Here is a 17349-nt window from a genome sequence, read left to right on the forward strand (position 1 = left end):
CTTTGTGGGATCCTTTTACAATAATAATCAATGATTTCAAATGAAACTGTTTCCTGTGCCTGGCAGCCCCCAACCCGACCCTTGAGAGACTGCGTTCTACGAGACCTAGTGAGGGGGGGGGCCCGTATTCTTAGCCGTGCATAGTGGCACTGCTGCAGCTGTCAGAGGGGGCGAGGGGGGGGGGGGGCTTTCCAGGTACTCTCCCAGTCCAGCCAATTACATTGACGGGGGGCTGTGGACGCGCTCTCTAGAATGTCAAGGGGGGTCCATGAAGAGCCCTTTTCATTTCCTGGACATGATTTGCTGTTCAGGCGGAGGACTTGTTGTTATGCGAGTGCGTGTTACATCGCACTCGCATGTTTGTGTGCTTGTCTGCGCGCTGATTGGCCGCAAGATGAAGTGGGTACGTGCCGAGTGCCAGCACACGGTGTGTGTGTGTGAGCGTGTGTGTGCATTAGAGTGAAGAACACTGCTAGGTACAATGGACTTGGAACACGGATGCCTGAGTTCAACAACGGAAAATTCTCTTGAAGATAACAGTCTTGTTGCATGAATATCCCAACTCGAACTGTACAACAGTTTTCTGGTGATTTCTCCACAAAGGATAGTTTGAGAAACGATGCAAATAATATTATGCATGCATATCTTTTACATTGCATACATTCAGTTTAATTTCATTTTCAGTCGATTACTCTGCAGCTTGTATTTCCTCAGAGATACACCCCAACAAATCTGTCGCACGCAAGAGCTTGAACCTCATGTATTGTCGTTGTGCACCAACGGCACCAAGCAGTCGTAAACTAAAACCTACTCCCCCTACGGACTTATGTCTGGTCAATAGTGCTATTGATCACGTACCTCTGGGATTCTGAAGGCCCACAAGCGACCGTTAAAGACACGGCTGTGCGTGAACCATCCTGAGAGAACAAACCATAACCCCCCCCACCGACCTCCAACACACGACCCCACAGTCTCACCTTCCGGGTCTGCATCTTCTCGGTCCTCCGGCGGAAGCCGACGTAGGGGTCGCTGGTGCTCGAGCCGTCCCTCTTCTCGTGCTTGACGCTGGGGATGAGGTAGCCCGCATGGCAGCCTTTCCTCTTGCGGCTCCAGTACTCAAAGACCTCCTTGATGAGCTCGTCGTCCTCCTTCAGCAAGAGCTTGGCCTCCTTCAGACTGACGAGCTGTGAGTAGCAGGGGCGAGAGACGCCCACGTGCATTGAGTTAGCGGTGAAAGCAACTCCACTTATATGCATAGAAGACACTTCTATATATATTACAGAGTATAAGCATGTAACATTTTTGTCTTATAGCTGTAAACGTGCAGCCATTTTACAATGAATGAGGATTCCTATCCTGGAACACACTTTAACAACATCTGGAATCCGCGTGAACTCTTAACTGTAAATCAGGGCTCAAACTGTTGAATGGCTGAAGATTATTATTCAAATATGTCAGCACGACATTCACCGTTTAAAGCGTGACCCCTGCCTCAGACAAGCACTGTGACTAGCCTTGTGCTTTATAAATACAACTGCGGTGCCAAGTTAATACAGTGACAACAGCAAAGAGGGAACTAGGACAGGGGACACAGCCTTCGCACTACATATGTATAAAGGCTAATACATATGCACACAATAAATAGCAGATGTCAAATGAATGAGGGCTACTGCTTTCAGTAATTAATTGGGTGATTCACGCGGCTGGTGAATCTACCTGTTTGTAACAAACATTGTGCGGAGCAGAGGCACTGTGGAGCTTGTAGAGGTATTGGTTTGTTTCAGTTGTGCGGCCGTGATGTAGACAACCACCACTACTATTGAAACATTAAACACCGTCCACTTTTGTGTGGATTCTATTACGTCGGTGTTTTGATTGACAGGGAATGGATACTGCTCATCATAAACAAGCCCCAAGGCCTAAAAAAAAAAAAAAAGTTTGGTTCCTGTTGGTTGTCAGTTGAGGTCGTGGGTAGGTATGGAATTTATTTATTTTTTTATTTTTTTCCAGCTGCAGCGAATGATAGGTAGGTTGTTTTCAATTAAAAACGATAAAATTCGCTCATTCTTTTACAGAATGAAGAGGTGCTGTACCAAAACGTAATTATAGTTTGCATCAAAAAATGTTTTCCTCTTTTTTTTTAAGCTCATAGAATAATTTGGGTCGCACATAAATTGACAGGGTCGGTCGGAAAACGGAACCAAACAAAACAATTTTTTAAGCCTTATATACAAACGTTCTTCAGGTCAACATATGTGGTAGTGAACAGTAGACGTCTAGCAGTGTGAGACATACAAACTAAGCAGGAGAAGGAGTAAGAACGAGGTTGAATGGGGGGGTGGCTCTAGACTCCTCTAACAGGCTGGGGGGTCAGAGGTGGGGTTACATACTGAGCTCCAGGCGTGACGGTTTACGAGGCGCTCAGAGGTTGACCGTACCTGCTGCCCGCTGCCCTTCTCCAGCCGGTCGATCATGTCTTCCAGCTGCAGCGCCGTGATCTCCATCTTCTTCTTCAGCTTGTTCACAAACGTCTCGTCGTCCGTGTCCAGGTCGTAGTCGGGCTGCTCTGCGTCCAGACAGAAAGCTGCTAGGGGACGGAAGGGACGGTGGCTGTTAGAGGACAAACTAAAGCCTGGAGAAAACACGGGTCAACGAAACCAAAACAACCCCAAACACCAGTAACTACCATAGCCCCGGCAGAACTTGTTTGTCAGGATATTGTGCAATTCACAGACTTGGATCATTAAAGAACAATCTTATCTTTCATAGAGTTTAACGGAGTAGTTTTCCACTGTTGTTGTACAACATTGTGCTTTTTAGCTTTTCCATCCCTCATTCTGTAGAACCCCGTTAGCCCGTGAGACAGACTCCCACAGGGATCTGTACGGGCCACTGAGATTTGGGCCAGACAAATTCAAACGCTCCCAGGGTAGTTACATAATCCAGTTTTGAGACTCTTCACAAACACATCCAAATTCAAAAAGGCCCTCTCCAATTAATTCTGATTCAACAGCATTTAGAGAAGTGAGCAATACTGTGGATCCAAACCCTTATTCGTAGTAACGGTGCATGACAGCAGGCATTCCGTACGCCTCTGTGAGCCTTTACTCTGCTGAAAATACCCTTGTTTACTTTCTGAGTCACCAGTGTGTTGGGAGGCGGCCATTGCCCCGAGGTCATTTTTACATCGGTTTTGCCGATGACATAACCATATTCATCGGCCAGGTTGCCAGATCCCTCCCAGTAAGGGGTCGTTTCCTCATCGCTCCAATACAGTCACACACATGCCTCCCAGGCATTTGAGGATTAAGGATTAAGACGAGTACAGCTACATAGGACATACTTATCTATTGCCCATCCACGTTTCACCACTGAAGCCATGTTGGACATTGTGAACCATTACCAAATGCCTGAGGCCAGTACTGGCGATGCCAAGAGTGGAGTTTACATGCATCACAACGCAAACAGAACTATTTGTAAATTCAAGTTTTTTGATCATGGACGGAGTAGATCATAATTTGCGCCGACATTACAAATATAGTTTTATGCGTGTTAACACACAGCCACATGGGACAAAACATATCAGCCCTTTCCCGGCCTTTAAACATGTGGGCAGATATTGGCAGAGGCATTGCGAGCATAGCCGGCTGTCGTTGAGCTAGCCTACGTCCATCAAGTCTTCTCCAGACTTCACAAGACTCCATCGTGGAGCCTGCAGCCACACAGCGCTCTGAGTCTCTCACAAAGCAGTCTCAGAGATCAGGGTGCACCTCCACAACCTCCATACCTCCCTCTCCTTCCCTCTTTACTGTCTGCTCAAACACTTAAAGACAGCAGGAAGCCTTCAGGATCAAACACCCGAGGAGGCATCCAGGCGTCCCACCGGGTGAGGCATTCACTTACCCTCAGCTCACCTTTATCGAGCCATCTCTCCCTCCCTCCCCCTCTCCCTCTCTCTCTCTCTCACATACACAACGCTGAAGGCAACCTTGAACACATCACAGATCACACACACACCTTAAAAATTCCACAAACATTCAAAGCCAAACAATTATTTCTAAAGTTTATTTCTCATGCCTTACTACTTCTAGAAACCGGTATAACTCATACAACGCACGCACACACACACACACACACACACACACACCTTAACCTTAAAAAACCCTTGACTCTTGCAGAGCCAGAAAGATGTACACAAACGCACAATGCGAACATAACGGTAACACCCTTTGAAACAAGCAAATACACCAATTTATTTAACAAACCTTAAAAAGAAAACCATTTCAAACAAATCCCTTAGCTTATCCAGACCACTAGCATCAAATTCAACCGCAACAGCATGGCCTTAAAAGACCTGTTGACTCAGTCATCATAATCTCAGGTCCAGCTGTCCTATGTTATAAGCTAACTTCTTGGGGAGAGACAGCACAGAGCCTGGGACAGAGACCAACAACTTGACTCTTCCCCCTCGATTCTAGTTTAGTTTGATCGAAGATGGTATATTGTCGTGAGTGGATGGAGCTTCCAGAAGGGGACTTTAATAGGTTTGTTTTTACAGTGTTCAGTCTACAAAGCGTCAATTTGAAACCTTAACACTTTGTTTTATATTCTACTACTGCTGGCTGTACTTGTGTCCGCCAATTACACCCTTAAAAATCTCCACCTGCAGCAACATGATTGGCTGACACAAATAAGAACCGTAACAAAGTAGGGGTGTAATGATACACGTATTTGTACTGAACCGTCACGGTACAGGCACTTCGGTGTGGTTACAGATGTGGACCGCGGTGCGTAAATGTGGCGAATGTAAAGGCCTGTTTTGCGATGCGGAATTTAAAGTCTGAGTTCCCCCCTGACCGTTTAGCCAAAGTATACTACTCCGACTCCGTAATCCGACTCCGTAACTACGGAGACCCCTCAGCAGCTCTCCTTCGGGAAGTCGGATACGCAATGCAAGACGCCGCCCGATCTATCTTATATGTTGACCACAAACCATGTAAGCAGTGTTGTTAATAAACTTCCAAAGCTTTAAAAATGTTATTTGATGTTTCATTGGACCTTAAGGTGCAAGGCAAACAAGTTACAAAGTTATTAAGGTGCAGTGTCAAACCGGAGTAGTGATTCCGGAAATGATTCTGTTAAAGGTTGGGTATGGCATTGGAGAAAGGCCAGCAGATTTTGAAAATACACAACTCAAATGGTTCTACCCCCTCTCCTTCAACACTGACTGACTCCACCCATGGACGCACAATCATGCAGTTTTTCGAGCCCTGCCCGTTCCACAGATGATTGACTTGTTTAATTTTAATGTCAGTACTTCTAACTCAGTGGCTGTAAGTGGGTTATGATAAGGATTTCAAGTAATTTTGCAAAAATTGTCAAAAAAAGAGAATTCCATATCCAACCTTTAAGAGGACCAATCACAGCCCTTACCGTCTCCGTTGCGTCGACCAATAGGTCCATGGCGTCGACGGATAGTTAAAAAATATTGGATGCGCACGTTAGCTACGGAGAGGGTCTCCAACAGGCTCTCCGACTATGGAGAGGGCTCTCCATGTCTACGTACTAGGGATGGGCACGAGTGGTAAATTACAAACTCGAGTGATCGAAGGAATTCCTCGAGGATCAATCGAGTACTCGTTAAATCAAATCTATTTTTAGAATGCAACGCATCTGCAGCAGGAATAGGCCTGATGATGAACGCCAATATTACCAACCAAACATGTAATGCTTATTCTCCATAAAAACAGTCAGAGTTATCAGAGTATTCATTATTTATTTTTGTTATTTACCGTTCAAAACACATTTTCCTTACAAAAATAAATATGCGTCTCACAATTTAAATCACGTCGACCCAAGGCCTGTAACAGTTTTAAAAAAACGAAACAAGTAGCCTAACCATTGCAAATAATTTAAAGCTGCAAATAAAACGGCAGCAAATGGACTATGGAAATACTCAGCGTTGTGATCTTCTCTACACGCCCGGGATTACAGCTGCGTCTTGCGGCGGTGAAAATAGCCGACACACTTTCACTTTCACCGTTGCTGCGGGTCTGCTTTCCCGAACTCACCGTTGTGTTTCAGGAGCATATGTTGCCGCATAGTACATTCTGCTAGCTCGATTACGCTTGGCATATTTTACATTTCACCTTATGATCTCCTATTTCTTTAAAGTATTTCAATTCTTCGCTGCGGTTTGCTTTAACCGCCATCTCTTAACTTTTTGAATTCTGGCGTGCCTGCACACGGCACGGAACGCGCCATGGAAATGGATGCATTTCATTTTCTTTGTGCCCACGTCATGCGTTAGTGGCGCCGACAGAAAATTGATACATTTGCTTCAGAAAACTTTGTTTATGTGTGTATATGCAAACTCGAGTTTGCCTGTCCACCAACCGAGTTCATTTGTAACGAGGAGTACTCGAGTAATCGATTCCTCACGCCCATCCCTACTACGTACAGCACTTCAACATGCACACGCATTCGAAAGGGCACCAACCAGGTGTTACCATCACCTTTCCTGTGAAAGCTGTGCAAACCCAGCTCACAACACTATTTCAACAACCCCTGTCTGGGAATTCAGAAATGCAAATGCCATAACCAAGTTTCTGTGTTTTCATTGCTGCTGATCTACGGCCAGTCTCCGTTGTTGACAAACAAGCAGTTTTTTTTTTAATTTTCCCCTTAACTATGAACCGTACGTGCCAAAAACCAATGTACGTACCGAACCGTGACTTTTGTGTAACGTTACACCCCTAGAACAAAGTGAACCGACCGGTTCCCCCATATCTGAGCACGTCTTCCATCAGCTTCAAGATATGAATCTAAAATCATATTCGGGAGGCTAGCGTCCACACTACGCAGGCGAGAGCGGCAGCCTACTCACGCTGTATGTGAATGAGCTGCTTTGGCATCTTGAAGTCCCCCGGGTAGAGGGACTCGTAGTAGCCGATGTCGCTCTGACCCTCGGGCACCGGGATCACCATGCTGTCGCGCTTCTCGCCGTACACCTGCTGCGCCGAGATGGCCCGCTGCAAGTGGTGTTCCTGGGGGGGGTGGGAGGAGATAGGAGATGAGGAGGCAGGAAGTGAGGAGGGAGGAGGAAGAAGTCTCACTCAGAGGTGTTTCATGAGTCAAGTCCTTCACAACTTAATATTTAGCGCATCGTCTTATAATGAGACTTAGGAGGAAATAAACATACACAGGAAGATAAACCGATGCTTGTGATTGAGATGCAGGGAGGGTGCTGGGTTCAACCCCAACATTTGGATTTAACCAAGCACCTTTCGGCCTCAAGTCATACACTAACATGAAAAGGTGCATGGAAAGATTACTCTTTCCCTGCAACTTTTCTTCACATTTCACAACTTTAGAACCAGTTAACAGGGGTGATATTTTCACACAGTGGCTTCAAAATACATTATGTTTCTTCACAATAGACTTGTTTATGCTTGTCCAGACACTAGATTAAACCAAGCGCACCAGTTTAAGGTTTAGTCTCCTGGCACACCTCAGCAGTTCTGCAGACAGTTACACTTTACTGACGCGGTATATTAAAGTGGTACGCATAGGGCCATTAAAGTGTTACCATGTATATTTCAGGCACAACGTGTAACCTGGTGGACTCTCAAGGGGCCGGTCCGCTCCATCGGATTCGGTTACATTGAATTTGTTTCTGAAAGTGTTTATCCTGCCGTCGACTGCAAAACAACAATTAAACAAAAGTTGCCCACAAGGACGGAGAAAGCGCAATCCTGGCCAGGAATTCAACCAATTAAAATTCTTTCAACCGTGGCGAAATACAGTCACAGAACTCTTAACCGGAGTCACTCATTCACAAAGCAGTGAGGGGGTGAGAGCAAAAGCAAGCAGACCTTGACAGTGTTCTGCTCTTGCAGATTCAACATTACATTCCTGACGCACGGAAAGATAAATGGCTTTCGAAGAACAAAACACAAGTGATATTAATTGACAGGGACTCAAAGGTCAGGTAGTAATTGTTTCACTCAATGAAAAAAAAATCCAGCAACCATTTCATAGCAATTAATCAAGTGCTTGCAAATACACAGACGCTAGCAAACAACCCAATTCACTTAATCTGATTTTCAGAGAAAATAAACCATTTTATCACCCACAGAACACTCAATAACACACGTTACTGCCTGTTTGGCGGAAGCTGATGCAGGTCCGCATTGACAATTACTTAACACAGACGTGAGGAGGGTCTCAGGTATTTGCTTGTGCTACGACCACAGGGGACGTGCAGTGCGTGGTTCTACATACAAGCGCGCTCACTAAGGAGGCAGTATTCCCTGTAGCGGTGCTGAACTGTGGTCCTATGCAATATCCTCCTCTGACGCTTCACATTTAACATCTCTGCCTTCAGGCTCAAAGACGCAGAATGCATTTAGACTGCAAAATCTGTGTTTGAACCCGGAACTTTTCAACCAGAAGTCAGAACACCCTAAACACCACTTGACCATCCTGCCCACAATGCTGCTTCAATTCCCAATTTTTCAACTTTCCCGTCTTCACTTGGCAGTCCGTATCAGGCACACGAGCCTGATGGAAGGATGGACTCTGCAATACCGAGCACGCTTCTGAACCACACAAGACTCAAGCAGCAGCTCCTGGAGAACCTTCAGACCCCACCTCACCCAGGAGAGAGCCACGCTCCCAGTGCCATAGCGCTGACCTCCCCTGGGTTCCGTCCGCACGGGGAACCGATGACACAGCCATGCCCCGGGTCTCCCCCTGAGGCTTGGGGCTTTGTCTGCCCAGACACCGAGGGGGTACACCCTGGGACCTCCTCCAGCACGGGGGGTATCCTATTGTACCCCGAGGGTTCGATAGAGACCAGACGGCAGACTATAAACACGGGGGGCCCTTTGCAACAGTAATTAGGGGGAAAGTGGGCCCTTGATGAATGGCACACAGGTAGGAGGGCTTGGCACTTACCCCGAATGACTTCAGGGGGGACCCCCACTCCCCCCGCCCACGGTTTCCACAACAACCACCGCCTCACCCCAGTTTAAGAGCAGCAGATGCGAAGAAGACATCAACGCAGCCCCCCCCCAAACACACAGTCTGTTCGCTTAGGGTTCTCCCAGAGGAACAGATGGAACGATTCCCATACAGGTTACCGTGGCAACCAAAGTGTGGCCTTCCGCGGGTGATGGAGGAATGCTGAGGAAGTCTCCTTACCTGGGAGGTGCACAAACACTTAATTTCCCTTTCAGACACATCCCACACATTACCTTGACGATAATGTGTCGTACTACTACTCAATAAAATACATTCAGGGTGCACATGGAGCTCTCTCATCAGCTATCCAATACAGCCTGCAGGGCTAACACATTGCTACAGCCCAAATACTGAAAACCATCAAACAAGGCCGAATGCTTCTTAAAAGAAATGTGCCGACAGATACATTCAATGAAGGTCCTTTTTGTTGTGATACAGCTTAGTCATATACATGCTTTAAGCACTTGCAGATAAATTCTGTCCGTAGCTGCTAAAACCACTACTAGTACCAAGAGTTGCTAAGCAGCCAGTTTGTTTAGCCGCTAGCGGTTCCACGCTGATGAACTGATCAACACCACAGCCAAAACCACTGCAGTACATTAGCAGAAGCACGCTATACTACTGCAAATGAGGAACCGCAGGGAGAGAAGTGGGGGTTAGAGAGTTAACACCAATGTCTACAGCCTTATCTGTAGGCATCCTTTCGCTTGAGGCCCCGTCCCCTACTTACCCCAAAAATACAGCATCTATTCTGAATCCCCTGCAAGTAACCTTGGATAACAGCACCTGCTAACCTACACATGGATCAAGCAGCAGGTAACGGAGACCCACCAGACCCCGCCAACCCAGGAGAGACCCACGCACTCCAAGGGACTACTAAATTATCCCTAAAAATAACCAAATTGTTGATACTAGTCAAAGTGATAAATAATCAAATGCAGCTGAGAGTATTTGAAGCATGCCATGGGCGATGTCTTCCCAGTGAGAGGTCAGTGCCTGTACAGGCAGTCTGTCAACACAGGAACACCGCGTGTCTCGCGGGCCAGAATGTAGGTCAGGCTGCTAAGCCATGTGTGTAGTCGTGTAGTAAAACGGCCTGTTTACCTCATCTGTCATTCCATTACGTAACAGTGTCTACTGGGCCGTGTGTGCGTATGTGGTTGGGCAGGGGAGATTTATGCTGATTTTACACCACTTTCCCTTGTTTGTGGCCACTCTTCAGCAGCCATTGGGATTCAGAGCGGCAATGTGACCAATCGTAGAACAGGAAAAAGGTAAACAAAGTGACCAGGCAGATTCTTTGGCCACTCCCACTTGCCATGGCCGATTACGAAACTGTTCTATCTAATCACACTCAAACCTAGAAAGCAGTGAACGAACCCACAAAATGAACTAGTTCAATAATGAGCAGGCTTTAGGGTTTAAAAACAGCACATACTAAATACTAAGTAGGCTAGGCTTTTGAGGATTCAGCCTCATCCCATAAGGCATTGGTAGTAAAGGTGGTAGAGAGAGAACAATAAGGCTAAATTATTACTGACATTTTAAAATCAGCCTCAATACGTTCATTGAAGGAACCACATAATTGCCTCCTTTGCATTCAGCAACACCCATATAATTAGCAAGTGACAAAACATGCAAAAACATTTGCATGGGCTACATTAGTTGAAGTAGTTATTTTACAAGCCGCCTAGGTTCCTGCTGTCAGTTTGCGGATCGTTTTGATTTGAGGATAATGGCAACAACATCATGATCCGCCAAGTACAAAAAAAAAGGATCACAGACTCAATGAACGTTTGGATGAAAGTAAAAACGGATTAACTTTGTGACTGTGGGCTAAACTGCAAAGTTAAAGAGTTGATTTCAGGGGACTCGGTTGAATGCACGGGTGACTCATTTCTGCATGAAGCCACCAGTGCACGGGGTTTAAAAACAACATTTACCAGCATTATGGTTATATTTCGTCCCCCTGCCATTTGTATCATACACATAATTTGTATTATACCGTTTGTTTTGTCGGCCCTGTTTGTTCCGTTTTCTTTACTTTAGCGTTTATTTTTGTTTTAATTAGCACTTTACATTTGTATTGTTCCCCTCCGGGAGATAAATCTCGTCACTGTTAAAATAATAAAGCATGTAGCCTCGAAAAAACTACAGAAGACTCAACAGATTATTTTCGTAAAACAACTAGTCCAGAGCGGCAAACACACACTCCACCGGTGGGCAGACAGCCCATGCTGGCTGCTGGAGCTGTCAGCTGGACGCTGCTCGCTGTCAGAAGCCCCCGTGCTCCCTGTCGCCCCCTGGCCGCCGCTCTGCGCCACCGGGCTCCCTGTCTCCCCCTGGCGGCCGCTCCGCGCCGCCGCACTACGCCAAAGGCCCGGCGCGGCCGTCCCTCCACAGAGAAACCCAACAAAATGGTGGCGGAAATACGGGTCACGTGACTCCCTTTGTGCTCTCGGTGGCGGTTTGGAGCGGCGCCGTTATACACAACACAAGCTTCGGGTCGAACACAAAATAAAAGCGACTTTACGATAACGTTCGCGGCGAAACCGGGTCTTGAGACGCGTTACACGTCGAGATCCGTCGTGTAGTCCGCGGAAGAAAAAAACAGTAGCAATGGCGGCCATTTTGCCACTTTGCCTGCGCAGGCAGCGCCTCTCCAAATGAAAAATAAGGCAAAAGGCTATCCGTCATGAAGTGCAGAAGCAGCGCTCCCAACATACCGATTCCTCCTCCTTCTCCATGCCGGTCGGCATCTGCGGCACGGCCCGGTTGATGGAGGCGTACTCGTGCAGGTCCGGCAGGTCCTCGCAGCGGAACACGGGCAGCGGCTTAGCGGCGTCCAGCGCCCGGGCGCGAAACGACAGTTTACTCATTTCTCTACAATATGCAGCGCAGCATGAACCTATGCGATCCAAAGCCAAGATGAACAGCAACCCTGCTCCGAGATCTCATGGAGGAAATTGGTGTTTATCCGTGAATTGATCGGTGGGGACGGCGGGCTTCAAGGTGCGGTGCGAACGGAGCCGCGCAGGCCCGGGTGTCGGTCGCTGTCGGTCGGTCTCCCTGTTCTCCGCGGTCCGCTGTTCCTCCCTGGTTCAATACGCCATGGCCAACATGGCGGACATTACAGACTCCTCGCAGGGCTGTGCTGTGAGTTTCCGCGCGGCCCAACCCCCTCGATCACAATGCAGCCATTCCCACGCAGCGTCGTACGCCTGCGCGCCTCGCCGAGCCCTTGGGATGCGGTGGAGAGGAGGGGTACCGCCGATGGATGGATGGATGCTGATAAGGGGGTCGGGTGGGTAAAGTTTGGATGGGAAACTTTTTGGGTGGTACCTTTGTGACTTTTAATATTATTATTTTACATTCGATGCGGAAATGGGATTTATGATATAAAAAAAATCTCCTGATATTTGTAGATTAGAGTACTGAATGATTATTGGACTATTATAATATTAGATATTCTAGAGTGGGAATGTAGGAACATTAACACATGCACACATTGATGAATGCATAAGGAATGCTTTTTATTCTTGTAAATGCATTTTATTTTGGTAAAAATGCGATATACTATGGTTGGCTTGTGGAAACTAAAGTTATTTATATAGAATACGATACAATGCAAAATGAAAGCGCTGGCCAGTTTATACGGTCGGACCAATTGTTTGCAAATTACGCCGCCATGTGGTGGAAACGTGACATTGCGGGAGCCACGGCCTTGATAATTACCCAACTTCTTATGAACTAACTTCAGAAATACACCCAACGAAAAAATGAAAATGAGACAAGTACGGTTATAGCAAGGAAGATAATCATAATTGGACTATGGACGTCAAGGAGAAGAACACAAAACTAACAGTTAGCCTACTTCTATCAGGATTTCCAACTTGTTTGTTTGTGTGGCTTTTAATATGCTACAGAATAGCCATTGGTACCAGAACCCATACTCCAATCCATGCAGATTTTCAAGTCCATGAGTGAAGTGAGGACATATATAAAACCATTTGACCAGTTCCCATCCCACGCAAAGCAACAAGAGAAAAATACTTGGTTTATCTTTAGCTCAATCCTCCTACACATTATTCTTACTTATTTATCTTTATTTATACTAACTTCCCCAATGTGTGATTTAGAGTAGCTGGAAACCAGTCTCCTTGCATTACTTTTAGAATCATTAAGCAATTCATATATTCCGATACTTCCCCCTTTATTTCTGGGGGCATACTATCCCAGGCAATAGTAAAACGTCCGACTAGGGCAAGTGGGCACCGCCCCAAGCTGCCAATTTAATCTGAAATTATCAAAATGCGGCCTTCCTAAATTTGCCAACCCCTTACAAAGCTTTACTTCTATGTAGTCTGTCTAATTACATAACCCATGATGCACCCTTTCAAACACTGGTTGGTTTAACTTGAAAATCTCTCAGTCTGGAGCAGTGAACTCCTTATGTTACTAGTTTACCTTGGGGGTGAGGGAGCAGTCCTTCCATGGCTGGAGGTAATCCCTTCAGATGATCCACTCAATATGCACCAGGCCTCCCTTATGCACAGGACAGCAAGGCCAGGGTGTGAGAGGAAGTACTGGGGGAACAGCCTTTTAATATAGGAAACCGGGGGTGTTAGACTATTTCTCTATCAACATGGTACAATAAAATACAGAAGCCCTTTTTGGATTACTACGATGTAAACTGTAAATGAGCTCACTAAACACAGATTCACTAGCTGCCCACATCCACCATTGTTCATTTGAATGGCAGAACGACAAGCATAACTTTAACTCATGTTACATGACTATGAAAACAAACACCCAACATGGATGGCCAAGTCGCCCTTATCCTCACTACGTACACAGTATTGTAAGCACAACGTTACCGAATATCCCCAATAAACAGCCGTGTAACAACAACTATTCGCCAGAGAGCGAAAGAAGGGGGGCGTCTGATAAATGTCAAGCTGTAATCCAACACCACAAGGTGTGTTGGACAGCAGAATGACACGACAAGGGCAGCAACCACCACCACCACCACAGCCCAGACCCACTGCCCAGATCCTCCAACAAATAACACGAGATCCGTCGGAAAAACGGTTCATTTTGTGTTGTTTAAGGGGTTTAACCGGGCTGATCGCCCTGTGCCTCCCAGCTGTGTGCACTGGGGAGCTGGGGCTATGGCTGACAGCTACTCTGCTAATGTTAGCTCTCTGAGGCTTGGTACAGATCCTCACCCTACAACCCATCACTTTAGTCTCGGTGTGGATAGTGTAAACGATGACCAGGCAAACACTTTTCTTATTTTTCGTAAATACATGCCGATTCGTAGCCTAATCGATGGTGGTAAAGAAAGGAAAGGGTGCAACTTACCTGCTGGTAGCCACCAAGCCACAGGGGAGGGCACCAATGATCTCCTCCTGGTTGTCATGCTAGCGACTGTTACGCCAAGGCTGAGAGGATACTGGGCTGTAACGTTATACCGGTCTACTGCGAAGCTGTTTCCGGTCTCTTGCGTCCCATGGGTTGGGTATGGCGGTTCACGGATTTAGAATAACGTGAAGTATCTCAACCACAAGTTTAATTTATATTCGAGGTTCGACGAAAGAAATTATAAGGAATGTCCGAAAAAATTGATAAATACCTCTCCACCGGAAGTACCTCTCTTGCCTCTCGCCGCTTAATCCATAGAGCTGAAAGTCCCGCCCTCCCCCTCGCCAATAACGCGCATTTGGAGCAGCGCGCTCCTGGCGTTCCGCCTGGGAATGAGGTTACGCTACTCATGGCTAGCTCCCTTTAATGACACCTGAAAACGTTCAGATCCGATGAAAGTCGGTTAAAGTCCGCCCTTGCGTGTGTTGAGAATGCTTGATCCATAAGGGGTGTCGATGTTAGTCATATATCTTCATGGATTCGCTGAGGTTACTTCGAGAGAAAAGCTTCAAACTGACCACCAAGCCACTTTGCATCTGAGCTGTGATTGGACAGCGGAGGCGACCAATCGCCTGTGGAGGAGTTGAGGGAACGTCTTCTCTCGATGCAGATCCAGCCAATCACAACTAGCGACAACAATGAAAAAATAAAAAAATTAAGACCGTGACCGAATAACAATACCAGCATAATAATAATAACTATAAATAATAATAAATAGTATTTCATTTACAATATAACATAACTATGTTCAGGTGACCTTGGGTGTCTTGAAAGGCGCCTCTAAATTAAATGTATTATTATTATTATTATTATGTTTGCTTCCATCTTTCATGTTGCACCTTCTCTTGCTATGTGGAAAAATAACAAGACAGCACTTACTAGACTTCTCTAGTTCTGTTTCAATAACTTTGGATTTAATGGTCGCGTCACACTTTTTTGGAACCCTTTCCCTTAACGTTTATCGAAAAGTTGTATTATTCTTGCATCTTTTGAGGCAATCTGCAGGTTGCTTCCTGATCAGCATGAACCCAGCCACCTCAATACTGAGTATGTTTGTGAAATAAGGGTGTCGATGCTCCAGATTCATGCCAGACACTCTGTGTATAGCCATGGGTCCAAAAAAATGAACCACGAGAGATTTAGGAGGTCCTTTGTTCCAACAGCAATCAGTCTCTTTAATCATAGCTGTTGACAACAGCTCTAATTAAACGCCACATCATATATAACAGGTTGTATTGTCACACACCTTCCCCCACTCCTATCCTATTCCTGTTCCCAAACTTTTCCCACACAAGTCTCACCTCCGAGGAGGGCTGGTCCTGATGAGATTGGTTTCATGATGAAACAGGAAGGAAAATGCGGAGAAAACAGACAAATGAAAACAATATCTGTGACACACCCACACACAAAGCCTCGGTTCATTCCGCCGCGTGCCACATGCTGGCTCAGACACTGTGGGCGCGAACAAGGCTGCATTGTGAGGATGAATTCTGCTGGGCTGCTTAACTTCTCTCCAGCAAGGCTAGCCTGCAGCCATCTACGGGCAGACAGACAACACCAACCAATATATTCTGAGCAGCTCCTTCTGTTCCTCTTTGCCAACATGATTCAGCCAAACAAACTGGACTTTGGCCTCTTCTAAAGGCCAGACTTTTATGATGATTATGATGATCATGATGAGGATGATCATGGCAATGATGATAACTGTGGTGATGATGATATGCCTCATGATAATGGAAAGCACCTAGTGTTTAGCAAGTCAACGTAAAAGAAATGTGATGCAATGCAAACATTGCCAAACGCATGAGTCATGAGGCTGTCCGGTCTTCTGAACACAATTATGGTACAGGCAGTTGGGCCCTGCTAGACACTGCAGGGTGGTGCACGTTATGTGAACACACCGCACACATTTTCATTCCAGACTTTACCTAAGGTACACATGAGTCGGTTATAAATGAGTTGAGTTTTAAGACGTGATTTAAATCATAAATATGTTTGTATTACAATGCATCATGCTGTTATTTAAAACAACACATTACAGTTTTGTAAATGTATGTCATGGATTAAAAAGATGCGACCCCAAAGACAAACATTTCCTTTCATATTAAAGAAAGAAAGACTACACAATCATTTCAAGAAGAGTGCAGTTCCTCTGTGCTATGCTAGAGGGCAGTAAAGACCAACTTTACGACCTGTGTGTGTGACTTGAAATGCATAAAGCACAATATTCACCTTGCTATCATTCACCGTCTCAGACCCGGGCAACACAGCAGAACAAAGCACCAGAATAAATAATAGACTTATTTATTTATTTACCACCGGCTGGAGGGAAGAAAAGAAACAGATACTACATATTTATCAATCGGGCTTGTCTTAACAATGTGGGCACGTACCATTTCTCCACGTCCCGTAGTCAACTGACCCCTGGAAAGAGGCTAGTTGGATCCAGAACACCATCCGACTCAGTGGCTCTGCAGTCCACCAAAGGAGGGGGGGGGGGGCAGGAAACCAGAGTTTCAAAATGGCACATTAGGATCCAAGCAGAGCCAGCCAGAGACATTCGACACGCCAAACATTGTCGGTGACGAACCGAGTGGCGTGATGCCTCCGGCTCCCGGTGAAGGGAGGGCGGCCGTTTGTGTGGCCCAGCGGGGGAGCTGATGGAGACGACGGTCGGAGGTTGTCCCCCGCGGTCAGTGGTCCAGACACCTGCTGGTGGGCGCTGCGGGAGGACACCGAACTGTGTCCACAAATGGTCCCGGCAAGAGAATATATACTAGTGTTATTCTTCACCCTGACCCTACGATACTTTCTGGATTTGATTCTGGTCCCTTTGTCGTCGTCTTCATACATTTGTCTGCGGTCCTTTGTGAATTTGATGAGTTCTGGATGGATAGGGAC

At 46.2% G+C, this 17349-nt stretch overlaps 1 protein-coding gene across 6 annotated transcripts in view; it reads right to left on the bottom strand.

Annotated features, from left to right (window-relative positions):
* epc1a (enhancer of polycomb homolog 1 (Drosophila) a) overlaps positions 1–14998 on the bottom strand; it is a 33043-nt gene extending 18045 nt beyond the window's left edge. Inside the window, exons 1-5 of one of the 6 annotated variants that reach the window (XM_030349017.1) lie at positions 14389–14998; positions 13492–13569; positions 6887–7046; positions 2439–2587; positions 978–1184 (exon numbers count right to left, since the gene is read on the bottom strand). In XM_030349017.1, coding sequence (XP_030204877.1) covers positions 978–1184; positions 2439–2587; positions 6887–6986 — 456 coding nt within the window. In that variant the 5' untranslated portion in view covers positions 6987–7046; positions 13492–13569; positions 14389–14998. Of the gene's footprint in view, positions 1–977; positions 1185–2438; positions 2588–6886; positions 7047–11750; positions 12270–13491; positions 13624–14388 lie in introns of those variants that run through there. The other 5 variants (XM_030349016.1, XM_030349019.1, XM_030349018.1 and 2 more) reach the window with 5 other exon arrangements.
* Between the last annotated feature and the right edge of the window lie 2351 nt (positions 14999–17349).

The sequence above is a fragment of the Gadus morhua genome, chromosome 23 (genome assembly GCF_902167405.1).
Source record: "Gadus morhua chromosome 23, gadMor3.0, whole genome shotgun sequence".
Taxonomy (NCBI): Eukaryota; Metazoa; Chordata; class Actinopteri; order Gadiformes; family Gadidae; genus Gadus; species Gadus morhua.